The 27951-nt window shown below is 36.4% G+C and overlaps 1 protein-coding gene across 1 annotated transcript in view; it reads right to left on the bottom strand.

Annotated features, from left to right (window-relative positions):
- LOC113498608 (Down syndrome cell adhesion molecule-like protein 1 homolog) overlaps nucleotides 1–27951 on the bottom strand; it is an 89318-nt gene that overhangs the window by 9109 nt on the left and 52258 nt on the right. Inside the window, exons 9-31 of the mRNA XM_026878686.1 lie at nucleotides 15937–16020; nucleotides 15093–15237; nucleotides 14104–14279; nucleotides 11377–11467; nucleotides 9232–9382; nucleotides 8282–8446; nucleotides 6825–6960; nucleotides 6503–6622; nucleotides 6267–6431; nucleotides 6052–6196; nucleotides 5831–5979; nucleotides 5538–5748; nucleotides 5155–5350; nucleotides 4535–4701; nucleotides 4221–4303; nucleotides 3573–3710; nucleotides 3075–3278; nucleotides 2863–2992; nucleotides 2593–2777; nucleotides 2145–2324; nucleotides 1699–1887; nucleotides 837–1061; nucleotides 425–633 (exon numbers count right to left, since the gene is read on the bottom strand). Coding sequence (XP_026734487.1) covers nucleotides 425–633; nucleotides 837–1061; nucleotides 1699–1887; nucleotides 2145–2324; nucleotides 2593–2777; nucleotides 2863–2992; nucleotides 3075–3278; nucleotides 3573–3710; nucleotides 4221–4303; nucleotides 4535–4701; nucleotides 5155–5350; nucleotides 5538–5748; nucleotides 5831–5979; nucleotides 6052–6196; nucleotides 6267–6431; nucleotides 6503–6622; nucleotides 6825–6960; nucleotides 8282–8446; nucleotides 9232–9382; nucleotides 11377–11467; nucleotides 14104–14279; nucleotides 15093–15237; nucleotides 15937–16020 — 3644 coding nt within the window. The remainder of the gene's footprint in view (nucleotides 1–424; nucleotides 634–836; nucleotides 1062–1698; nucleotides 1888–2144; nucleotides 2325–2592; nucleotides 2778–2862; nucleotides 2993–3074; nucleotides 3279–3572; nucleotides 3711–4220; nucleotides 4304–4534; nucleotides 4702–5154; nucleotides 5351–5537; nucleotides 5749–5830; nucleotides 5980–6051; nucleotides 6197–6266; nucleotides 6432–6502; nucleotides 6623–6824; nucleotides 6961–8281; nucleotides 8447–9231; nucleotides 9383–11376; nucleotides 11468–14103; nucleotides 14280–15092; nucleotides 15238–15936; nucleotides 16021–27951) is intronic.

Genomic DNA, 27951 nt, shown 5'->3' with positions numbered 1-27951 from the left:
ATTTTGTTCCGTCCTCCCCTCACACCTTAATCAACGTGTCTACCTGAATTTTCCTCGTACGCACAATAAAGTTGTTGATATTTACAAAAAAGGCATTTTGCCCGGCTTGTTAGAATATAAGCTGGAAATTTGAGACCGAGTGTCAATTTGTGCTCCAATTGGCTCTTGTGATGTTTTCTGGGACTTGTTTTTGAAAGCGGTGCTAGCGTGAAATTGGTCAACGGATGTTGTATTTTGTAGCCAACATTAAACGACTATTCCCAAGAAATGCAATCAGTGATTTTGTTTCAGGCTTCTCAAATTCCTGCGATCATCTCCTAATGTTGTGTTAATGTATATTCTGATTGCAGTGACCTAAAAACATGGAACTAACTTTTTAGAATTAAAATTCATGTTGAAATCCCTGAAAGTAATAGTTCCCCACCTCGCGATGATGATGCAGTGACGTCAAGTCAGCGTCTCTCCAGACTGTAGCACTGGCTGCGTCAGCTCGCCGCCACTGCAGTCGCACCAGCCTGGCCCCGCAGCGCACCGCACGGCGCGCGTCTAACGCTAGAGCACTGCTGTTGCTCCATACTGCCGCTTCAGCACCCTCTTCCAGCCTGTCTTCCCCTCCGCCTTCCCATACCAGCACTGTTAGAGAAGAAAATATTTTGAAGACAAGTAGGCATGGAAGGAGTTGAGATGGCTAAACTATGCATAATTGGCCGATTTACAGCCTACGTGTGGAAAAGGGGCTAAGCATCAGATTTTTGGTACAACCTTAGAAATAAACCAATGAACTCTAAATTAAATAAAGTAATACCAAAATACATATTTTATTATTATGTAATCACCTGGAGGTTTCGTTTTGACCATCAGCGGAACTGATGGCGGCGAGGAGCCAGCTCTCGAATGAGCCACTGCTCGTACAGAATAGCTCGCTCCACAGGACAGGGCCCTCAAGACAACACTAGCTGCCTCCCCTCCAGTCTCTAGTCTTCTCTCCTCCTCCGATCGACTGCTGATAGACTCCAGATCTCCAGTGTCGTCCCGGACACGAACCCACCAGATTGTGAAGCCTAATAAGCGTTGGAATGATTTAATCTTATTTAAGTTATAATTATTTTGATATTGTAATCGGTATCTTACTCTTACTAAGTTGCTATTCTAACAGTGAAACAAACAATCCTATTATCTATAATAGCACAATTTTCCGACACTTTTCCTGTCCGCCAAAGAACTCTATTAAATTGTTTTCCGTATCACGGAGTTACTAACTTCGGAGATTGTTTCCATACTCAGAAATCGGACGCTCGAAGAGAATACAAATTTTTGTGTCAATGTTTCAGAGTTACGTGATATTTTGTGTTCAGTGCAAAAGAATAGAATTAATTATGAAAAAAATGCGTTTAAAGAAATTATGTTTTACAATAAATTTTGGAAGTTTTTTATTGTTCTGTGTTGATTACAGTTGGTTAAAAAAAGGCTTTTATGCGGTTGTATGGTATAACAAGTAGATGTAGGTATTGGAATACATGGTATCTATAAGGTAGAATCAGAACACGGGGCAAAAACGTGAACAAGTTTACGGGGTCAAATTAGATATAGATCAAACACAATAAAATCCATATTGATATATATTTTGAGAAGGCCTCATTGTTGAAAATATTTAGTAATTACTCGCTTGTCTTTGAGTAGTGTAGAGGATGACCTTACCATGTGGCGGTGCAGCGGGATGATGTGTGGTTCTCCAAGTAAGCCTGGCGTCAGTGTGTGCGGCGTGGTCCAAGCTCAGCGTAGGAGCGGCCGGCGGCGCCGCGCATTCCACCCGATACGTCACTTCTTCTGACCCAAACGTGTTCCGCGCTGAGCATGTGTAGTTTCCACTTGTCGATGCATCCACTTCTATGTACAAGAAGGTATAAAATTTAATAGAAAGATGTGACCTGACGGTGGAACTCTTTTGGGAATATCGACTTTAAAAGAAAAGACTGAAAAGAAAACTGGTTCCACCATAAGTGGAAACATTATGATTTGAAATTAGTGGAAACTGTCGTGTTCGGTAAATGTAATCTCACTATCAAAGTAGTTTCAAAAACTTAACGGAGTTACAATATATTTCTGTATATCAACAATAAGTCATATATTACTAAGTATTTTACCATGTATAGCCAGATGCCCGTGTGGCGTCAGATGTGTGCGGGGATCATGAGTGACGGGCCGGTCCCCACGCAGCCAGCGAGCTCGCGGCGCTGGCTCTCCTCGCCATGCACAGGCCAAGCGGAGGGAGTGACCGCATTGCACTCGTGCCCACACTCCAAACGATAGGAGTCTTGCTCGAGCTAAATTCACGCAAAAGGGATTGAACGATATAATTTACGAAGATTTATTTGACTGAAGAACTACTTAGTTTAGTTGCATAGAAGAGGAAAGAAAAGGAAAAGATATCAGACCACATGTAGTGTTGTAAACAGAACAACCTTGAAAAAAGGAACATAACAAGTATCTAAAAAGAGGCAGCATAATTTTCTAATACGGCAAAATTCATTCAATATGTATTCCTGTTTTATCTATTAATTCTCCTCAACCACATTACTCAGGTTTCATTACCTCTTGATGTCGTAGTAGCAGGTTGTGGTGCAGAAGGTTCACCTTCTCCTGCAGCAGAGTGTGCCGACACCCATGCCTCGTAAGTAGCGCCTTCAGATAATGACCTAAGCTCTGTCGATCCTCCGAGACCGACAAAAGAGTCGCCATCTTCAACTTGAACAGTCGTGGTTTGTGGTGGCCTGTCCCTGAGATGATTTAGAATTCAAGTAGCTGGTCGATGTAAATCAGTAATCAAAATTCAGCACATTCAATATTTTGATTTTTACTTGCCTGCCCAATTCTCTGTAAAATACTGTATAGTACAACAGAGGACCATTCGGTCTGCTCGGCGGTAGCCAACTAACTGCCAGGGATGTGACTGATGTTGCTACAACTTTGACCGCAGCTGGTGACCCAGGAACTAAGGAGAAATATAATATAAATATAAGAATAAGTTAAATCATACTGATGTGGTTCACGTATAGGGGTTTGAAAAACCGTACCGTCTTGCTGTGTGGTACAATGTATGGGATGAGCGGGCACGCCATCGCCGGCTGCTGTGTACGCTAGCGCTTGCACGGTGTAATTAGAATGAGGCCTCAATGCTAGTAAAAGAGTTTCAACCCCCGCTACTCGCTTGACCTCCGCTCCCGCTCCTGTGCTGGACCCGCTGTTACCACGCACTTCCCACTCCAACCACTCTGCCGCTGCCAACAAACAACTGCCATCACTCAGTTTGGATTTAGAAGAAAATACGATTATGGCCTCTTAGTCTGGTGGTTAATGGTGATAATGATCCCATCCAGGACACATGTCTGTTAAAACACTGTGTAGGTGATAAACACGTACATTTGTTTCGTATCCGTGTCTTAAATATATCATATACCTATATCGAAATATTTACGAGAGTTTTTCAGGTACCTAAAAATTCATAAATCAAGCTTTGCTTAGTAAAACACTAGATGGCGTTATTTGATTCTCTTACATTATTATTTACTCACTATGCTCCGGTCGGTAGAGTAGTTTGTAACCTAGTAAAGCGCCGTGATGTGCGTGCGCGGGTGGTGGAGACCATTCCACCTTTAGACTTTGAGGGGAAACGGCCCGACATCGCACCGCGCGAGGTCCTTCTGATGGCACTGTTGATGATTTATTTATTTATTTCTCATACATAAAAATGTATACAAAATCGGATTTAATACCTGAGGTATAGTCCTTCATTCAGTGATTAATTTTAATTGCGATCCTGTTATAATGTTCCGTTCCTCTTGTATTGTAAGAAAATTTAATAAATTCAAATTTAACATTAAAAAAAATACTTAGTGATACGTAGAACCACTCTTTAAACGTAACATCGGTAATGAGTTTACATTTTCTCAGAAATAAATTATATTAAAAAAAAAATATTGTTGTACTAGCTGGCACGTTTTATTTAAATTTAATGAAAATTTAATCACAAATAATAATTGTACGTTTAATATTGTTTTTTTTTTAATAATTCACGGCCTACACAATTGTCTCCAGAATTCCTAAGAAGCATTAATCTCTATTGAAAATCTCAAATCTTTATTGATTTTAAACCGTGTAATAAACTTTCTTGTACCATACTTGTTGGTAGGGTTATATGGAGTAAAGATACATATAGTTACCACTTTCTTGTGTCAACGTATTAACAGGAGCCGTGGCTGGTCCAGCACCAGCACTATTAAATGCTCTTACACTTACAGAGTACCTGCAAATAAATACTTTTAGTACACAATAATCAACAATCGCATATACGAAAAATCCAAAAACATTTTTCAAGGAGCTTTTCAGGCACTTTTCAAACGTTCAAATTAATGACTCCAGTTGCACGGTCCCTAAATCTGAAGAATCACCGGCAAGAAACTCGATGAGTTAAACTAAAAAAAGTATATTTTAATATCGTGTATATTATTATAGTAACTGCAATATGTCCTCTCACCGTGTATAATGTTCCAGACCTTCGATAATGTACTTTGTTATTTGACCTCGAACGGTCGCGAACTCCATGCCCACATTAGTTCCTCCAGCAAGAGTCCCGTCAGCTGACGGCCACCACCACACCGTGTAACCCAGAAGCTCCCCATTCCAAGAAGACGACGGAGGAGCCTTCCAAAGCATACAAAACAATGTACTAGATGACTTCAAAATAACAAAGCGTATAGTAACGCTATCGTAGCGAAGCGTTCGAAATAAATCTCAACATACTTTCCCTAGTATTGCGTGGTTTTATTTTGAACTGAATATTCACTTTGCAATTAAATTTAATATGAATATTAAAACAAAAATAAAATAATAAATATAAATTTCCGAGCCGAATTTGATAAATTTCTTATGGAACCGAATGACGTTAATTAAAAAAAGAAACAACAAAATCGAGTTCAGTCCAAAGTTCTGAAGTACTAAATAAAAAAAGATACAGACGAATTTAGAACCTTTTTAGAGTCGAATGAAAATCAGTGCGAATGTCAACTGATCAATGAAATAGATTTATGTTATTATAAATGTATTGTATAGGATAATATTAATCATTGCTTTAAATGGTTTATCGGTGGTCTATACCTGCCATGCTAGCTCAATGGTCGAGGATCGCGGGGCTGATGCTCGTAAGCCGATCGGTGCTCTCGACGGTGGCTCATGCAACGTCAACGCTAACAAAGCCCTCGTGTGCGCTGACGCAAACTGTGCAGTCACTGTCCTAGCTCGCACCAAGTACGCTGTCGCTGGCTCTAATCCGGTTATTGTTGCACTTTCCGTCCTGTATAAAAACATTCCTGTTCACTTTGAACGTAAAATGTACTTTATAAACGCTAACATGATAAAAGTTAAACAGGATGTCATGTTCCGAGGCATCTTGTTTACTTAAGAACGTTATTCAACGATGTCGAGTTTCACTGGATCCGTAGTTTATTTTATATTTAAAAGGTATTTAAAAATTCACTTACTCAGAATATGAGTCCGGGTTGTGAGCAGATACGGAAACGTTATGTGTATCCGCGTCTCTCCAAGAGTCTGTGTTGGAAGAATCGTGTTTGCGGTACTGTACCACGTATCCTAATACTGGAGAATTTCCATCGTACGGTCTGCGCCATTGGAGACGAACTGAACGAGATGTGGTCTCTAAGACCCTGAAGTTTGCTGGTGGTTCTGGAGGTTCTACAAACAAAAACCAATTTCTAAAACCCAAAAATCGACAGCACACAAACTTATTGGTAGCTTATATTGCGGTTTAATTTACCTTGAACAGCCAAATGCACGAAATGATCAGACCTTCCATATGGATTAGATGCTTGACAACGGTATACTCCCGAATCTCGTCTATCAGCTCGTTCTATCACCAATTCACTTCGTAAGCCTTCTGCACTTCTAGTTTCTGATATGCTCATTCTAAAAATACGCATTATAATAAACATCTCGAAGAAAATTGTAGTAATAAAATGTTATGTAGTATGCAGTTACCGGTAGTCGGAGTTAGGTAGCGCTCGTCCTGAGTGACTCCAAGCCGTTGCAAGCGGGGAGTCGCCGCGAGCAACACATGCCAATCTCACGGTATCCCCCAGCTTTGCAGTAACGTTTGCTGATTGCGTTTCAAATCTTGCTGGCTCTAAAGAAATACAGTTGCGAAATTGTATTTTTATTTACATTTACAAAATGTTGGTAGAATTTCGACTTACCGTTGATATGTATTGTAAGTACTTTAGATAGAGCGGGTGATACACCGTTGTCAGCTCTGCAACGATATTTTCCAGAATGTTCAGCGCGTGCTGATTCCAATCTTAGAGAGCCATTTGAGAGTACCACAGGGTCCGAGACTCCTCCCAGCGTGGTTTCTGTACTACCTATAAGACGATCGCTCGTATTATATCCTTGGCAAAAATATAACATTGATGCTGTTTGGTAGGAGTCTTACCAGAAAATTTGGTCCAATATATTGAGGGTGAAGGATGTCCTCTTGCTTCACAACTTACAGTGAGAGAACCGTTCAGTAGCACGGCAGTATCAGATGGCTCTATTTGCCAATATGGCGGCACTAAAAGAAGGATACTCGTTAATCTTTACTTCCTACAATTTAATTACATTAAATTCATTTTTGTATTGATTTTAAATTGTATTTACGTTACTGTTCGGATATATACATTGCATTGGACGGCGCAAATGCATCTTGTTCCTTGTAACGTCTACTTGTAAGTTGCACAGAACTTTAAAAAAAGATTGAATAACAAAAACTTTACCTTTAATGGCGAGCTCAGCAGACATGTTAGCTTTGCCTGCGGTATTGGTCACGACACAAGTATAGATGCCACTGTGGGCAGCTGTCAAACTTTTGAATAAAAGCATGCTGTAAAATTCTGCCCCTCTTTCATCCACCTAAAATATTAAATCCAAGTGAACTATGCATGCTCAAAACATGCACGCATGCAAAGTTCATGTTTTTCGCTTGATTTAGGCTTAAGATTGATTAGGGTCCAAAATTATGTTGAATCGTATATTTTATTGAAATGTAAGTTTGGGCTGCGACATCTTCTTGATCTTTGCTTAGTATCTAAATAATGAAGCCAAGTGAATGCAATGGAATATTTATTGGTTAATAAGGTTACATGAAATGCACAGATAAGACTGTGTTATATTATATTATTACTGACAATTACATGGAATATTAAGATGAGATTACAATTTTCATGATTATAGATTAGAATACAGTATACGCATAGCAGCTTAAAGATAAACGATTAAATAACTTCATCATCTCACAAGATGACAAGCATTAACACTATTCCGCCCATCCCGTCGCAAACACGCTCGATCTGGTGGCGACGGCAGTGTGAGCGCGCGAACGAGCGGAGAGTGAGAGTGCGAGACGGCGCGGGCTTCAATAAGATTCACCACCGTCTTTTTCCTTGGATGCCTTTATTTGTTCAGCAGATGAACGAACACATGTGCCACCTGAACCACCTGAGGCCGAAGATTCCTACACACAGATGTTATTAAGCAGTTGGTACGCCTCACCTCAAGAGTATTGTATCTTAGAATACCTGCCTATTAGAAACTTGGTTTGGGAAATACATAAATTTATTTATTATATTAAAATCCAAGCAAGGTTTTTGAAACTCTAATGTACGTGTACCAGTTTTATGGTCAAAGAATGAGAAGCGTTTGGATATGGTCAAGGGAGTTGAATTTGGGGTCAAAAAGGACATTCAGGTCAAGTACCAAGAACAGTAGGAACTCCAGATCTGTGGCTTATGAGCACAACTAAAGGTTATGGGTACATGACATTTTCGGGTTAAAACTCTAACGGAAGTGAGGTTCTCTTGAAACGAGGCAGTATCAAAACTGTTTATAAACAGTTTAAACCAATCATCTGCACACAAAAAACATGGAAAAGTAAGGACTCAAGACTATAAAAATATTGCAAAATAAAAATTGTCCAGAAATTGCACCTTGGTTCACGCCAGGCCGCCTGTGATATGATCATATGATTGACACAGCAACTATAAAGAAATATGTCGCATACCTTGCCCTAAGATGTGTAACAAGTGTAATGGATAAATTTGAACTCTCGGTCGTTGACCCCGGCACCGTGAATCGTATAGGGGTTATTACCAGTACTCTTTAGGGGTTCTTATCTAGATTATGGTTCAAATTTCTCCTACACATGGTTACATTTCATTTAAATATAAGTACTTACCTGAAGGGAACTAGATATCGGCATCATGTTCTTGAGCCAGGAGAAGTACACGGGCATGTCTCCAGATGTTACGGTGCAGGTGAGTTGGGCTCGGTCTCCAGATTTCAGGCCTGGTGGGAACACTATTGGCGACAGCACCGGTGGTGATACCACAGTCACTTGAACCTAGGATAAATGTTATGGTGAAATATTTTTATGTAAATGTCACTTCTTCTTCCCCTCGCGTTGTTACCCTCATTGCTGAGGTAGGTGACCCCATCTCGCAACGCAAGCAAATACCAAATACGACTACACATATTATACAATTCGAGTGAAAGGTGTTTTTTATGACTTCTTAAACTGAATTCTAAAGCGGAATGAAAATATTTTAATATTGTTATGGAATTGAAGCAGAAAATGAGCTGTAATGCCTTCGCTCATCTTATTCCCAGACTGGAATTGATTCACTGTGTAAAATGAACATTTTACGGTAAATATATCAATAGTTTTTTGCTCTTCAGATGCATTATTCAAATGGAGGGATTTGTCCAGTAATAATGATAGACGCAGTATATTAAATTTGGTTTCCAGTTGTAAACCGATTTTCACCGAAAAGTTAGTTACGGCTGAATGGGAAATGAACAGAAATATTAAATACTATGAGTTCACAGAAATTGGTACAATACCATTATATTCTGAAAAGTAAGCGTATTATTGTAAAAGCTATTTTAAATGTTTTTTAAAGCATACATAAGATTTCAAAATATTTATTACGATAAAGTTTTAATCTAAAAGTCAAGTTAACTTTTGTCTAACTGTTTACGTCTTTTCCAGGGATGATGATATAGGATATAAGGAGGTCTGCCATCTTATGAATGCAAGACGCTTTTGTACAACATGTATGACACCGTCTTCCTCCAGATCTTCTGCCGGAACCTTTACAAATATTTACATCACTTTTTGATAGTTACCTCTCGTCTGGCAAGTTCTCCTCCTGGAGTGAGCACGGAGCAAGTCCAGCCTCCCTTGTCCCGGTTCCGGTCCACGTTCGTGATGGTGAGCTGTCCATCCATCTGCTGGTAACGAGGGTCCACGCCAGCACCACCCTCCCACTTCACCGAACTGGATGAAAAATTAAAAATAGTTAAGGTCTTCGAGTAACGGCTTAGGAAGTTCTTTGTAAACGGCCTGTGAAGTTGTTTGGTGGTGACAAGCAATAGTAATGCGGAAGGAAAATATTATTAGCGTCTATATGATAATTCAAAATACGTGTGATAATGACGACATATAAGAAGAATACGATAGAAATAGTTTTATAATAGTTGCTGGCATTTCTTTCGCTAAGCCTTTATTTTAAATTAAATAAATAAAATGAAATAATTTATACTGTTCTCTTTCCTCTGTCTCTTTATATTGTCCCTACTTTAGTACAGTGAGGAATTTCTAACCATTCTGAGAAGAAATATCGAAACAATCTCAGAGTCTCTCTTTTTAAGCTCTGGTAATTTGACTGATAGAAAGAGAGAGAAAATAACACGTTAGTAAAACATTTTTTAAAACGGATAATCATTACATGAATTTAAACCTTAAACGCAGTAGATAAGAGACTATTTAATAACATCAATAATTTTAACGCGAACAACAAGGCATACGTTCCTTCGAAATGCTTTGTTCAGCTTTTAGTTTCAAACGAACTTGAAGTTCAATCTTTCAAAGGAAAGTTTACGTTTCATGTAAAAATGGTTAGAAATAACTTTCCAATAATTAAAAGTTTTTCTCAATGTTGCATCTGTTGCGGAAGCTTCGAACTGTTTGAAACAGTAAAGTTCACGGATTTCCTAGAAGTTGGATTTATAATTAAGTATGTAAAAAACAGAATGCACAGATTAAATGATACATGAAATTATAAGTAAACGTAGTAATATGGTAACTGACTATCTGATAAGTCGCATTATATCGCATTGAAATTGTCTGGACTTTAAAAGAGACTGTGACCCTTGAGTTTGTTGCGACATTTCTTCTCAGGAAATGTCGACACCAGCGTTCTCAAAAAAATAAGAAGACATGTAAAAGAGATGATATATCCTACTTACAGAATAAATGATTTCATTTCATTTCATTTCATAAATGTATATGTGATATATGAACACACAGACATTACTTTATAATTATAACAACTTTTGTGAGGCAGATACGGCACGCGTATTTATCGGGAACGCGGTAGTTTCGGACACAACTGGACTCCTGAATCATGACGTGTCGTTGGGAACGCGAGTCAATTTGACTTCGTTATTAAATAAGTAATTAGTTAACACTTTGTTTCACATACAATACATTTGAATACAATATTGGTAAAAAACTTAGAGATGCACTCGGCCTTCACTAGTTATTATGGTTTCCTTAGTATAAAAATTACGTAAGCAGTTAACTATGATCTTGACCTTCATCTTTCAAACCATGTCTATCCTACATCTTTCAATTTTCCTCTACAGGCCAAAAGTCAGTGTTCCCCATTGTACCCAAAGTGCCTTTAACACGTAACATTTACATAAAAAGCAGTCACTTTCGCTTACAAAATCAAGTGATTTGGATTCTCCCGCCATCGAGATAGCAGTTATACAAAGGTTGTAAAACAATAACGTCTGTTATATTCACTTGGTTATCATAATAAGGTTTAACGTATTTTGACCTGTTTCGTGCGACGAGTCTCAATGTTGCCATAAATATTGTAGCCAATGATGTAAGTGAAATTTTATGGTGTGGTAACATAAAACTTTGGCCATTGATTACGAACCTTTTTACGTCCGTCCTGAAAAATAAAAATGTGCCTGGCCATAAGGAAAATACTTATTTCTGAAGTAGATATTTAAAATACTGGAGCTGTAGTCAATTTTAATTTATCTAAGTGCTAACGTTGATGCAGACCTCTCACAATAGGTATTTGAATTCAGCTAATTAATTTGAAGAGGGTGCAATAGGCGTTTGTGTACTACGCAAAGGCTTAACAATGGAAAAAACCATGTGACGTTGAAATTTACAACTATTGAGTTGTAAATTTCAATGGAGATCAGGTTTGGGTCACTATCAATCTCATATATAAATCAATGTGTACTCACTCAATAGGAAATCCGTAGTAGGGGCACCAGATCGTGACTTCAGAGCCGGCGACAGCCTTGACAGGATTCATAGCCCTTATGTAGGGCGGACCTAAATAAAACAGGGAAAGAAAATGTTGAACTATATACTATCGGTAGACACTTAGATAACGCGCGAGTAGTCCCGAAAACGTTGTTCGAATTTCTGTTTATTTATCAAATAAATATTCTCGAAATAACTGCTTGACTGAAATAGTTGGATAGAGGTATGTTATCAAATAATAAATAAAAAAGAATAATTGTAGTTAATTTTATTGTAAAGAATATTTTTCAAGAAATATACATGTTTTTTATCACGTATTTTTCAATATTTCTAGCTTGCTGGCTGGCTAATGTCGCTATAGTTAGAAACTCATACGATCGCGAAATAACACGCGTGTAAAAAAAAAAAATTAAAAAAAAAAACAACTTAAAATTGAGATTACGCAATCCGCCTAAATTATATAGGTACCTCGTCATCATTCTATATTATTTATCACCTAATTTTTAGAGCTTTAAATCTACGTTTAGTATTTGCAATAAACATTTGTAACTGAAATAATACTTATCCATGTTTATTTAGGATAGCAACACAAACATGAAATGTTTAGGTAACGACACCGCAGCAGACAAAAATTCTAATTTACGGCTGTTTACAGAGATAAGTAATAAATAATAATATTCAAGTGGCGAGCTTTTGTCTTTTATTTATTTTTTACTCGAAAATGGTACCTTTGTGTGATAAATTATACTAAAAGCCGATATTGTAATGTACGCAGGTAAGCTGTAATAGAAAGCCCATACAGTTATATCTAGTTACTAGCTGTTGCCTGCGACTTCGTCCCCGTGGGTAGAAGATATAACTTATGATTTATAATTGCCCTGCTTTTTTTTCACATTTTTAATTGTATCTTCGCTCTTATTAGTCGCAGCGTGATGGTTTATAGAATAAAGCCTTCCTCGATGAATGGTCTATTCAACACAAAAATAATTTTTCAATTTAGACCAGTAGTTCCTGAGATTAGCGCGTTCAAACAAACAAACACTCTTCAGCTTTATATATTAGTATTAGTATAGATATTTAAAAAAAGTATACTAGAATTCTAATTAAGTTTTTACTGATGCATATAAACATTTTGATACATTTTTCAGTCACACAAGAATATACTTCAACATAATTTAATCTTGAAAGCCTAAACAAAAAACATTATTTAGCAATTACGTGAGAAATTCGAGACTAAGCCCGATAAAGCTCACAAATAGCTCGAAATATCGTTAACGACGTGTCTACATTCACGAGAATAACACCAATATCGATATATTCAACGATTTATATCGATATCGATAGGAATCGTTATGATAGATTGGAAGGATTTAACTAGTTTTCGCGATATGCGTAGATTTGCTTGCACAGGATTAACGGGTTCGGGGAATGGAATGGCAACGCTCGCAGCTATGAAAGGGGGAAACTGGAGCGAAATACGTGTTTCATCAAAAATCTAGGTGAAAAAACCATACCGTATGTTCCAAAGAAATAGTAGTTGGAAATGAAAAGAGATTTCGGATTCCTATTTGACATTGCAAAGGGTCGTGTCGAAAACATGGAGTTCACGCTATATACGAATTTGTTTTGAGATTTTTGTTGTTTTATAACTAACGAAAAATAAAGTATTATTCTTAAAAGAACAGGTTCATTTCGTTTATCAACGTCGTATGATAACGTGTTTAATGAGGAACCTTATAATGTCATTTATTTGATAGTTTAATGTAATGAATATAATACGATACCAATTAAATGTCACAACCCTCTTAGCATGTGACAGTGACAATTAGAAGGCTTTCCCAAAAGTATGAAATGGATATTTTTGTTTTCATGACCTTAAGTCACGTGACATACAACTTAGACTACTTTAGCTTTGGCTAGCTTAGGTATACATCTATTATTCCATTATTTCGCTCTTGCAGGTTGTAGATACTTGCCACTTAACACATTATTCTACATCGCAACACATAACGCGGGCCATTCATTACGATCTAACACCGTAGAACGTCTATAAGGGATTAATTCCGGGATACGGATTTTTCTCGTTAGCCCTAATGACTATCAATTGTTCAAGATATATTGGGGAAATACATAGACTGCTCGAAAATGGGGCAATAAATTTAATTTACGGTTAAGAGACGTAGCATTAAGATCTTTTCATATTTTTAAGATTTGTTGATTACTTTTGGATGGGCCAAATTGTTTTTAGTGCTAAATAAAAACTACATTGTATAAAATTAATTATATTTCAATATAAATTTTAAATAATTTGGTATGTATTTTTTTTATAGTGGTTTCTTAGGTTTACGCGAATGTTAGACATTGAAATGAAACTACTTTTATGGAATTATCATGGTCACGGGCAGACTTCCCGTGACCATGATACCTGCAAAGGTGGCGAAACGTCGGGAACTAAAAACAAACATTAAACCGCGATAAAATCCGTAAAAGTAGTTTCATTTCAATGTATTTTTTTAAATTCATAGATAAGATAATAAAATACCATAAAAGGTATCAGTATTAATAGTATTCTCAAAAAAATTAGCTTAGTCAATTCTTCCTTTCTTTTCAACAATATTATTTTACCGACCATTCAGCATTTACCTGTTAAATCACCTGTACCACTCAAATTCATATTCAAATAAAGAACACAACATCAAACTTACCATAGACATTCAGCCTGGCAGCATGAGCGACGCTTCCATGGTTGTTGGTAGCCCTGCACTCATATCTTCCTCCATGCTCCACCCTGGCACTCGTCAGGGTGAGGGTCGACAGCACATAGTTGCTGCTGGAGCTGAGTCCGTTGGGACCATTCTCCCTGCCTTCCGCGATAATAGCCCTGCGATAACAGCAAACTGTAGTGTACTATCTAAACTACGGGTAGAGGCTACTACGTAAGCGAGCAAGCGGGTAAGATAGAGGAGCAATAGTTTCACGTCTTTGCATAATTCGGTTGATATGACGTGTTTAAAAGACCCCAGAAGTAGAAAAATACTGTTTTTTTTGTATAAGTAGAAATATTTATACAAAAAAAGTATTTTTGTCACCTATTCTTCATTCATCTATTAAAGAAAAATTGTAAATTTTTGACCATTCCATACAAATGTTAATTCATGGCCATTTTGTTCGGAAACCACTGTATTTTAGTTGAGATTTTTTTATTTATTTCTATTACAAAATCAGTTTTCTTTTTTATAAACATTAAGTCGGTGGCTGTGTGGCCCGCCTCGAATGGGAAGGCCTAAACTAAAATAAGAACGTTACAGATCAGATTTTGTCCCGTCATAAAATATAATGATGTTGCTGTCTTTATTTATGTCTGATAAGGAATTAAGTGGTGACATTTATGTGAGAGGTTCATGGAAAAATGATAATGTACGAACTTCCCACTCATGTCTTTTTTAGGGATAGTTTCTATGTTGTTTATTCTCTATCCGATAGTAAAGAAACTGTCAGAAATGTTTTTTTCGTAAATAATATTTTAGGATATACTTTCGTCAATCTCTAAGTTAAATAAAATTCGCTGCCTCACAAGCCTACACAAGCACTAAGGGTATCATAACACTACATCAACTTATGTGTTTCGTTTGTAATTCTGTATGTATGTGAACTTTTCATGGTTTCTCACTTGCAACTCTTATATCCCACTTACCCAAGGTGCGCGGGTATCGGCTGTCCGTCGAGCGACCATCTGAACCGAGGGAACGGTTCTCCGACAGCGGAGCACTTGAGCGCCACCTGCGCCCCCGGCTGGACAGCTTGCTCGATGAACGTGTAGACCAGCTCTGGCCGAGATTCTACATCAAACGAAACAATTAGTAGTAAAACTTTTTATTATCTGATGAATCTTTGTGTTATTTTTACCCTTCAAATTTTAATATCAGACGCTGGCTCTATCCCCTTTCCCCATATATAAAAAGGGTCTTATTTTTCTTAGCTTGGAATGGATAAGACAGAGAAAAACTTCGACATCAATAAAGGCTTCTTTACTTACTCATATAAATTGCTTAAGCTCTTTAAGCAATTTATATGAGTATTGTATTGGCATTGTACCTGCATATCTAAAACTAGCTGTTGCCCGCGACTTCGTCCCCGTGGGTAGAAGATATAAGTTATGATTTATACCTGCCCTGTTTTTTTCACATTTCCCATTGTATCTTCGCTCCTATTAATCGCAGTGCGATGGTTTATAGCCTAAAGCCTTCCTCGATTAATGGTCTATTCAACACAAAAAGAATTTTTCAATTTTGACCAGTAGTCCCTGAGATTAGCGCGTTCAAACAAACAAACAAACAAACTCTTCAGCTTTATATATTAAAGTATATAGCTATATAGCTATAGATTATTGCAATTTCGATGTAGACGTCATTTTACTTTAACACGTATCATTTACATTTACAAGTGGTAATGTTGTGCATATTGTCCTATTGAAATTTCTGTTCAGCGAATTTTGTCAACAAACTATACAAGATACAAATAGAAAAAAACATACGTACCTGACGACCGCTTTTCCCGGACAGTTTGGGGCTCAGGAGTCGTTTCATTCTTATATTTACTCTCCAGTATCAGACAGCGTCGAACTGCAACATGTAACTTAGTGAGTATAAACATATATCAGTTTTATAAACTAAAATAATCATATATATATCTAAGAACGGGTATTAAGATTAAATAAATCTTGAAAAAAGTTGGCCTTAAATCAAATTAGTGACCGCACCGATAATTAATTTGTATTCGCCAAGTTAGAACCTACGATTACTGACTTGACACTCCAATACTCATACCACTAGGCTGTCATTGTTTTAAAAACTTATTAAAATAAGCTTATAACAAACAAACACTTATCCCATTTTTTTTATAAAAACTCAATTATTGTTTAAAACCTTGTGCCTGCGCAGTATATATATTTGCCTTATAAATGGTTAAAACTTATACATAAAATGTTTGACAACTTTCTGGCCTTCTGATTATAGATAATTCTATTTTAAAATATAAAAAAACGTGTTCGAATCCGTTTGCCCAAAAGCGCTACGGCGCGTAGACAAGTGCTACGCTGCGTAGTCGAATCCAAGTGCTACGGTGTTTGTCCATCGCCATTGATAGGCATCAATTATAACAACATATAATACATACTACACATAATAGGCAACGTATAACACAAATATTATAACAAATAAGGAAGGTAGTATTTAGATCGATTATTTAAAAAAGTAAACGGTAATTTCAACTTTTGTTTCTCCTACTGTAGTCCAGTATAACTGAGCACAAATCTCCTTTGAGTCATAGTCCTTGAGGTATTAACATTACCGTCACGTCCCTCCTATCTTCGACAATCAGTGTTTCTCACCCCGACTAATTAGTAAATCGTTTGCCACGTTAACAAGCATTTTGCTCTGAATTAAGACTTAATTGAGGCCTCTTTTAAGCAGCATTATTTTGATAAAGAATGCCTTTAATACAAATTAAATGTTTTGGTTTTTATATTTATGTGGTGTCTTTAAAAAGTAGCAGAAAAGTAATCGTGTATAGTTTAACTGTAGAATATTCTAGGCAAGATGAGGACTATATTTTTAAATACATAACTATTTTTATATTTTCACCCACAAGAAAGACAAAACGAATTTACTTATTTGCCAATGTTACGTAATTAAGTTTAAAACAACAAGCTACCAGCAAAATAAACGAATAATCCCAATCTAGGTACAAATAAAAATATTACATCCATTGTCAAGCTTAATAAAGGCAACGTTTGTGTGAAAGCATGCAAATAATGACATAATTGTGTAAACTGTTCTGTTGCCCCCCTGAGGGTTTATCAGCAGTAAACATATTCACATTAAACTGCTCCGAATTGCTTGTTACTTAACCGACTAAGCTTATTCTGGATGTAATTATAACAGACTGCGGTTTCTGAATACTGGACGATGTACGGTTTCTGTAAGTCAGGTTGTGATAATGATTTTGATTGTCATCTGTTTAGCTACCTGTATGACTTGTATTGAGTAAACTACAAACGAACTTTTTACAAGATGATATTAAAATTTAAACAACCCCCGAGAGTAAAAACTTTCACCCCTCACTACTTTTAAACGGCTCAACTGATTTTTATCAAACATACACGGTGATTTTTTCACAAAAGAAGCCCAGTTCATGTATCCGACGTAAAATACCCCTAGGCGCGATTATTATTTTTTTATCATCAACTAAGATAATAAGTACGAAGAAAAATTAAACAAGAGAAACCTGACATATACTCTTAAAAATGATAAAAACGCCGCCGCCGCCTGCGCCCCTCACCATTGTTACAAGGCTCGGACCGCACTCGCAGCAGACCTGTGTTTCTAAAAAACTACGAATTGCATAATAATATTGAATAAAAATTGCATTTTAAATTTATTCAAATCTCATAAATACCTATTTTTTATCATGAAAGTGTTCTAGTCATTGGATACATGAACTGGGCTGCTTTTGTAAGACGACTAAAAAATCACGGTGTATATTATCTTATACATCACTCACGTAATTCAACCTTAACTCAAAACAAAATAAATTAGAATTCATTCCGTCCGTCTCCGAGCTATGATGCCACAGATAGACGTACCAACAGCCCTCTTTTTGCATGCAAAAATACTTTGAAGAATTCTTAATTAGGAACTCATCAATAAACATTTTTATGAAATAATCAAGAATTATACTCTCTTAATCTTTGTCATAATCGGATATTAACATTAAATTTGTATTACGGAAAAGAACCTTATTTTTCCTTTACTACAACTATTTCTGCTAAAGCATATACAAGCATAAAATGTTACGTTTTCAAAGAAAAGCTGATACTCTGACAACTAGGTTACAAGGCTCTTTATTTTATAGTTGCCTATTTCCTATAATGGAATTTACGCAGCCTTTGAAGGCTACAGGATGCTTTATAAATAAAAGCACGTATGTTTATGCGAACACATATATTGTAGGTATATCAGATATCTAGGAGTAAGGCTTCTGTAGCAAAATTATTGAATACTAGCTGTTACTCGCGGGCCCGCCCGCTACACATTGAACATGATAAAGATAAAGATATATTTATTTGTAGAAACATATGTAACATTTTACATGGAAATGTAGATGGTTAAATAAGATTGTAGTTTCAATATGTTTTGCCATCATTGGCGTACAAATTAAATTGTATTGTATTAAATGATCTCACGGGAACATAAAATAGGGAAAAAAATGTGTTATAATATGTGTATATCCTATGTGTTAATCCTAGTTATAAAGTGTACCAAGTTTCGTCTAAACCCGTTCAGTAGTTTTTGCGTGAGAGAGGAATAATTATAATATTAGTAGAAAGTAGGAAGTATGATAGGTGTATATGTACATTGTACATTTCAATGCAATATAGTCCTAGTCAACCGTGGCCATATAGCGAAACAAAATAGGTATAATGCCTTTCAATTAATGACAAGCGCGATAACCCGCTATCTTTAATTATATAAGGAATGTTACACAAAACAAACAAATTCCACAAAAATAAAAAATAAAACATTTTCGCACAAGTGTTCCATAAAAATAACACAATATCGTGACAGACGCCGATGCGGATGCGCGGATTTATTGCATATTTAGGCGCAAGGGTGGATGAGGACGTATCTTATTATTTTAAGAGTACAAATTAGTTTCCTCAAAACCGTTGGAAGTTTTCTAAAAGAAGGAAAATATAAACTATGTACATACAAAGTAGAGCCACGTTCAAAAATTCACTCTACTCCACTTTTACTATCTGCATTCGTTCAGAATTTATAACGCCGTAAATCGTAAACGCGGGCAAAAAATTTACAGCCGTGTAGAATACTGAAACACTGAGATAGACCGAATTTTCAACTTATCTTCTACCATAAAACACATATTGATAAAGTCAAGTCTAGATAGAGACAGTTCAAAACTTTTTGTACCATAATCAAATTATTGTTTCGTTTTTATAATAAAATGACTGGACTTGGCCCAGCATTGTGGCAAAAAACAGGTCAAAAAGAACAGTTTAGATCCTTCATATTTTAATGGTTTCTTAGGTTTACGCGAATGTTAGACATTGAAATGAAACTACTTTTACGGATTTTATCGCGGTTTAATTTTAGATTTTAGTTCCCGACGTTTCGAAACCTTTGCAGGTATCATGGTCACGGGCAGACTGAGATGGCGTTCGTCTTGACAGAAGATGTTGCTCGTTCTACCTTCATATTTTAATTAATTATTTGTGGTCCGACCTACGCAGTATGAGCTCACTGTGTCTTGATGTCTTGCAGCGCTGCTCTTGGGTTTGGCCTTGAGTTTATTTATTATTGGATTCCAAGTAGGTGATATCTTCCAGCCATCTTCTCTATTGAAATTAGGGTGTTTTTTAATCTCAATAGCCTCGCGAAACATCCTAGGTAGGAATTTGGATTCTTTAGCGAGGATCTGTGGTTGGTCAAATCTAATATAATGGCTGGAACCTTCAGCATGTTCGGCGACTGTTTCCAAGAAGCTAGCAGAGAACAACCTACCTCTAGAATATGCAGAACTTCTCGAGCACTGCCTCACATCTGGCTACCTACTGTGGAACAATAAATTCTATGTACAAGTAGATGGTGTAGCGATGGGCTCGCCTGTATATTTATGGAAGACTTCGAGGAGACAGCCTTAAAAACAGCTCCTTTCACTCCCAGGTTTTACAAACGGTACGTAGATGATACTTTCACAGTTTTACCATCTAGTCAAGTAAATGCATTTTTAAAACATCTCAACTCCATCAATAACAAAATTCAATTCACTATGGAGTTGGAGGATAATAAATCTCTTGCCTTCTTGGACATATTAGTTAAAAGAAATCCTGATCAGACCATAAGTCACACCGTGTATCGAAAGAAGACCCATACAGATAGATACTTAAACGGTGAATCTCACCACCACCCTAAACAGTTAGCTACCGTGGGAAAATCTTTGTTTCAGAGAGCACACGGACTCTGTGATGACAGACACCTTGCCGCTGAGCTTCAACACGTCAAGCAAGTACTGCGAGACAACAAGCTCCAAGTTCCACGGCCCCGTCACAGAGACCGAGTGAAGCCAGCCACTGTTGATCGTTTGCCTGCTGTACTACCATACGTCAGAGGAGTCACTGACAAGATTGGTTACATCCTGAAGCGAGCTTCAATTAAAACATACTTCAAGCCGCCCAAGAAGATTAGCCAGTCCTTACCATCCGTCAAGTGTCACATACCTCTACAAGATGCAGGAGTATACAAACTAGATTGTGACTGCGGCCTCTCTTATATCGGTCAAACTAAACGAAGCATAGGGACCCGCGTAAAAGAACACATAGCTGACGTCAAACACCGCCGCTCAACGAAGTCTGCAGTCGCCGAACATGCTGAAGGCTCCAGCCATTATATTAGATTTGATCAACCACAGATCCTCGCTAAAGAATCCAAATTCCTACCTAGGATGTTTCGCGAGGCTATTGAGATTAAAAAACACCCTAATTTCAATAGAGAAGATGGCTGGAAGATATCACCTACTTGGGATCCAATAATAAATAAACTCAAGGCCAAACCCAAGAGCAGCGCTGCAAGACATCAAGACACAGTGAGCTCATACTGCGTAGGTCGGACCACAAATAATTAATTAAAATATGAAGGTAGAACGAGCAACACCTTCTGTCAAGACGAACGCCATCTCAGTCTGCCCGTGACCATGATACCTGCAAAGGTTTCGAAACGTCGGGAACTAAAATCTAAAATTAAACCGCGATAAAATCCGTAAAAGTAGTTTCATTTCATATTTTAAGCTTAAGTTATTCATGAGACATTGTATTCTTGTCTTACATCAAGTTTTTATGCTACATAGTTGCATAGAAGCGTCGCGTCCGTCGCACGCTCTGGAAATACACTTTAGGAAATAAGTTCTTTTCATTGCTCCCTTGTCGACGAAAAATTCAAAGTCGAGGATAGGAGTTAGCTTGTAGTACGTACTCTTAAAGCAGATGTTGAATTCAAGTTAGTACGGCGAGTAGTTCGATAATCCTATATGCAAATGTACCATAGATGAAGTATTCGTTTGAAGTTGAAATACAAATAGGTTACTCACAAAGCGAACGGACATTGGCGAAAAAACCAACTACCCTCACGCCTCCCCGACCCACACCGCGGCCCTGTGTCACCCACTCCCACAAAGATGGATGCCAACGCGGGAAATATCCGGCGAACTATTCCAATTTGAAAAGTTTCCTTTTGGTAAAGCAACCGCACTTGGTTGACGCGAAATGAACATGGTAAAAATTGGGCAATATACAGAGATTACACTACAAAGGATATGGAAACGAAGTTACAACTCCTAATGTGAGATAAAAAGAATCCCCTCCATCGAACCAAACTTTTAGAAAGTAAAAATACAAACAACCAACAACACTAAATATTATATTATACTCTTGTCGTACGCTACATAACTCTAAGATACGGTGTTACACTGTAATAAAAGGTATAAAACGTATGCTAGCTATGACAATATTTTTTCTTGACTTTAGCAGCTACGCGAATATTTGAACACCTATCTCAAAGAGACATATTCCGAGCCTTTACATATAAAATGTTCGCCGACGTACAAATGCATGCGAGCGTAAAATATTTATGACGGCGAAAGACGACTCGATCGATCGGAACCGAAGCAAGTACTTTTCAGATTCACGTAATAAAGCTGGCTACATTCTTGCTGATTTAGTAATTGTGAATTAGTTGGGGATCTCTTTATTCTAGGCGAGGATTCGAGGCTGATTAACATACAAATCATACGCGGCTTACTCGAACAAAGAAGAGCACATACGATACTGTGTATAAAGAATTCTGAGCGCAATGTCTCTGTAGGTCACACAATGGGAGCGCCTACATACACTCGTACACAAATCACACAAATTTCGGCGTTGTCGGCTCTCTGATATTTGTATTTGTATTGATCTGCCATCTGGCACCGGTGACACTGCTGGGGCTGTACTCGTGTGTCAACATGACTTCTAGATGTGCCGACACATTGGGATTAGACTAACAAATTAGGGTCTTGCGTCATCGTCCATTAACTCAATCAGTGCCTGAAATGTATTCGTATCGAACAAGAAGTATAATACAATAGTTTATATATCAATTTAAAATCTCCATAAAAATTGTATATTTTACCTGCTTTAGCGATAGTGTTTGTGCTACACCCTGAGTTTTCTGCTCTCTACCTTCACAAGCAATTTTCGCTCTCTATTTAAGCTTTCTGATAGAACACAATGTGAGCTATAAGGTTTCACAATAAAAACGTTTTGAATTGATTGGACCAATTAAGCGGTAACGAAAGATTTTAATTAATTTGTCCGTTGTATGTTATCCTTTTATGTTCGTTTTGTGTTTCATGTAGTTTTATGACTGCCTCGCAGTTAGGAATTATTTTTTAACCTCTTAATTGGGTATCGTGGTATTTTTTAGATTTTTTCGTTGCAATTGGTACTATTGTTCAGTAGTCGTTGCGTATTGGCTGCACATGTTGAATGTTCCGCATACTGATTGGTTGATGCAGTATAAATATGGCGGTGCCTGTATTCGGGCCGCACCGCTCTCTATTTGTGAAGCTAGACATCGGGTTTTAATTAGAAATGCCGTTTCGTTTGAAAAGTTTGTCGGAGCGAGCCCTCGCGCCGGCCTCCTAGGTATTCACTTCAAGCCAATTTGATTATTTCTATTTTAGAATGCTGAGAAAACTTTCGAGACGTTTGGGTGTTCAAACTTTAATCAGTTATCAACAATTTCAAAGTATGCTGGTCTTGCACTGTAAAATGTTGCTTCCGACAGACTCATTACATTTTTCGAAACAAAACATTTTTGTAGAAATATACTCGAATCGTGTATTACGTAATTCTGTAGCTCGTTCTTTAAAAATAAGAAGTCCAGCCAAAATGTGGTTTATCAGCAGTTAGAAGTCAGAATGACCCGTCGCGTCGGCACTCCTAATAAAAATAAACTAATAAGAAATTTTCGCGCCAATTTCTTGTGAGCCTCGGTTAGACCTTATTTTTCTATGTGAGTGACTGCGAAATTTATGAGAGACCCCGACGCAATAAAATACCTTGCGAGAAAATGAAGGAGCAAATCGCAATATATTTGTTTCTTGGTGGCTTGAGGGAGAACGTTTTAGCCATCTGCGGGGGAAATATATTTTATGGGAATGTTCTACGTTTTATGAAGTCCATTCGTTTCTTTTTATCAAACAAATACTTTTGAGATGAATTATACTTATTTATATTGCTTTTCGTTTTTAATATTTTGTGTTCTGACGTGAGGGATTGTGGAAACAATTAATCTTGACGTTTGGTGGAAGTAGAAATTGTTTAAACAAGACTTTGAACGTCTTATTAAACAACATCACTATGGCCACACTTGAAGTAAATTACAACCAGAGAGCAAATCAAATATTACTCCTGTATCCTAAATTTAACAATGGAATAAAAAAACCTCCACCGAAATATTTGATAATGCATTATGTTTACGAAACGGTACTGTGAGCAATATACATTATGTACACAGCGGATTCTGGTACAATGAATGTTTTATCACGGTAGACAGCCCTGTCCTTTCATTGAGAGATAATAAATTATTTGTCTATCTCAAGACCACGATTGTATTTCGTTTGCCGATTTAAGTACCCGCTGTTTTGTTAAATAATGATGTTCATGAATTTCTTATTTTGAATGAAGAGTGCAAAGGAATATAAAGAAAGCTGTCATTTGCTTTCGTCTGGTTTTCAAAAATACTCATGTACTTTTACTACGAAGGAGTTATTTCAATTTGGAGTATGTAATATTGTGTGAGTTGCGATACATTGCTTTCCATAGTGCGTCACTTAAGATTAGATAAAACAGATTCCCCGCAATGTACACTGTACAGCAATTCAACCAAATTTACTTGCAAATTTATAAATTAACTTTATGATTCAAATTCTATAGCAAAAGCTAAATACGTTTCAATTTTGGCCAATAGTTGACAGGCCATTGGAATCTCGGTAAATAATAATATAGTTTACGACCACATGTCCCGTTTAAAATAACAGTGAAAACAGCCCAAAATAAACCCGTTTAGCTCCTAACCCGGAACTCAATGACCACACAGTTTAATTGTCTGGTTTAAATATTTGCATAATTTTACAACATGTCACCAACACAATAATATGGCAGGCAATTATTGTGCTCCAATCGGATATATTTTCGGATGTTAGTTTGCAATTTCGACTCGTAGGGTTCGCTTTATGCTTTTGGGTATATCTGTGTCATCGATCAACTCAGTAGTTCAGATATAATTTAAATAAAGTAAAGTTCTTTAATAACGTAGAAAAAAATGTTTCTAAATTGTTATGCTAACAATATCACAAAATCTTAGCCTTAAGTAATTAATAAATATAGTGTCCAAACTGGAAACTTTAATTTCTTAAAGAAACTCAACTAAAACTACTGAAATGCTCATAAAATTATTTACGCTTAACAGCCAATAACATTCGGTAATAGCTTTAACTCATTCCATTTAATGATGGAACTAATTACCCTGTTCCCATACAAATCTATTAACTGTGCTAACGACTAGTTCAACGATCAAATTCACTGAAATAACATTGTACATTTAATTTTATATGACACTTGATTTGAAAACGCTATTTTCTCACAAATCTGTGTGACATTTCAGTGATTACATTGGTATTTGATCCATTTTGCAGTATATTTACATACGTTACATACACGTATGTAAATTCATTTAAATTCATATAAATCTAATAAATTAAATTTTCGTGTCATAGTGTTATTAAACTCCTCCGGAACGGCTCAACCGATTCTCATGAAAATTTGTAAGTGGTTTTTTCCCTGCTTATAAATGTAATATTTTCTTCTGAAATATGACAAAACAACGTTTTCTGGGTCAACATACGTAGTTAGTGTGTGTGTGTGTGTATTTGAATACTGAATTTCTCCTAAATGACTCATGAACCGGTCTGGTTTAGATGAAGTTTTTGTATTTGGGTGGTGGCCTGGTTAAGATTCTCAAATCAGGCAGAATTAAGTTAGCCGAACCAACTAGGTTGATATTAAATATAATGTGATAACGGTGTTACCATTATTTATGAGTAGTGTCAAATAAGATTTCATCACGTAGATTGTTCAGACGAATTTCTAAGAAATTTAATTTTCTCAGACGAAACCTTTATTTTAATACCCTCAATTCTTTGTAGACCTAGTTTATTATTAACACAAATTCAAATGATTGCTAACTTCAGAATGTTGTCAGAAAGAAATAATAATGATGATGGCCCATTAATTTGTGACAGTTAAACCAACAGTCTGATGGCTGATGAGCATTCTAAGAAAGGGAAGGGAATTAATTCTTAATATATCATCTAAGGACTTATTCGTTAATTGTAACGGAATTTACTTCATTGCGTAAAGAGAAAAGTAAAAAATAAGAAATAAATCAATTATAGCAAAACAGTTACACCCATATCAAAGAAGTGAGACACATCTCACCACCGTTGAACAATTGAGGTTAAGTAATGTTCGGCACGGTCATAAATTTGACGGTCAGTAATATTTTTTTTGAGGATTTGTTTTTTTAGCTGTTTTCCACAAACGTTCATTCGAGTCAGACTCGGACTTGCCTGGTTTTATGTAAATACTAGAATAAACAAGTGAATGCACAAAGTTATGATCCCGTCTTTCCCAGTTTGCCGAGCGGTCCCCGGGCGTCTAACCTGTATATTTATAGCCTGTCTTATTATGAGACCACAGCCACATTTTCTCCCTGTCGGCTTGCGGTGCTCTTCATAATAGTTTTTAGTGTCAGTCCAGCATTTTTATGATATAATGTTGCTATATTTTCAACGGATTTAAGATTCCATTACTAAGTTAACAAGTTCTTTTTTTTCTTGTTTTGACTAACTTTAAGGTACTTGTGTTTTGTTGTTAAATACATTATCAATTTAGTTTAGAGGTATCTAATAGTTAGACTATAATAATCAGTTGTTTATTCAAATGAAGTTGATGTATTTTGTGATTAATAATGCTCTTTATGCTTTACAAAATTTACTTCGCAACTATTTTTTTACTTTCGCAGTAAAGTGATTTTGCAGATTCAAAATGAATAAGTATCCAACAGATCTTTGAAACCAGATATATTAAGACAACCCGATTTGTGTCTGAGAGGCTTTTGCTATTTTCTTGTCCTTCGAACAAGGTTTTCTAGAACCCAAAACCTAACTAAAAACCTTATTAACACCTCATCTCCAACAAAGTGAATTAAATAACAAAATGACTTTTAAAGTTTGATTCCATTCGTAGTTTTCTTTTTATCTTCCTCGTTAATGCGTAGCGCTTAAATTGAATTTTATTACCTCTGGATTTATGTGTGTTTTATAGCGGAACATAAAAGCAGCTTCAAATGGTTTTTATTAAAATAATCTGGATTCCCTACTGTCCGGGTAAAGCGTACATTTATATTGTTGAGTGTATTGTGCTTTTGTATGCCGGGTATTAGTAGGCTCACAACTGCCTCTTATTAATGAATGAAGACTATTATTTATACCTACTCTATTAAAATGAAAATATTTGTAAACGTCCCTACGAAAGAGTTTTATGTTACACTGTTTAAAAAATATATTAGATGTTCTTTTTTTTAATTATGCAATAATTTACTTTTTTATTTCATTTTAAATGCGCGGTATGACTGTATTGCTTAGTACTTCAGAATTTATCACTGTCCTAATTCCTAAACTGGTTTTTTTAATTCCTAAAATGGTACTATAAAATCAAACAAGATCGAGAAGCGATCAAAATTAGCATCTTTGTTAGCTGTCAATCGAACGTTGTTCCAATTCGGACCACTCACCGGAATGGCACTAGTGACGGGTTCTAGAATACCAACTCCACAAGTTATTTAAGGAGACCCGGTACCTATAGCTATTATCTAACTAATAAATAACAAAAAATAAACGATACACCGTCATAAAAATGAATAAGCTCTTTTGTATACTTTATCTTGAAGCCTCAGAATGTTTTGTGTAGGGGTACATATATATACATATATCGTAGGTACACATTTATGTGAATTCACACATAAAATATATTTAAGTATTCACCCGCGACCCTGATCGTCGGAATACATAATTTACGCGAAGCTCCGTTTTTTTTAGTACTTGAAGACAAGGATGTAAGCATAAAGTTTCGGATATTTATTCGAATGAAAGTATCCCACATTGTATACTAATTGGATTAATAATGTTTAGTTTCAAGTGGCTTGAAATAGAGGTGGGATCGCCAAATATCTAAACAATCGGATCATTCTATTTCCAAAAAAAAACAAGAGATTTTCAACAATTAAGTCTCGTATATCGATAGCAAAAACTATCGGATAATCCCCATTTTTCGAAAAAACAATCGCTATAAAAACATTAATATCCGAAAACAATATCCA

Source organism: Trichoplusia ni, chromosome 11 (genome assembly GCF_003590095.1).
Source record: "Trichoplusia ni isolate ovarian cell line Hi5 chromosome 11, tn1, whole genome shotgun sequence".
Classification (NCBI taxonomy): Eukaryota; Metazoa; Arthropoda; class Insecta; order Lepidoptera; family Noctuidae; genus Trichoplusia; species Trichoplusia ni.
Note: the sequence above shows the minus strand (reverse complement) of the source record. Positions and strands in the feature narration are given on the sequence as shown.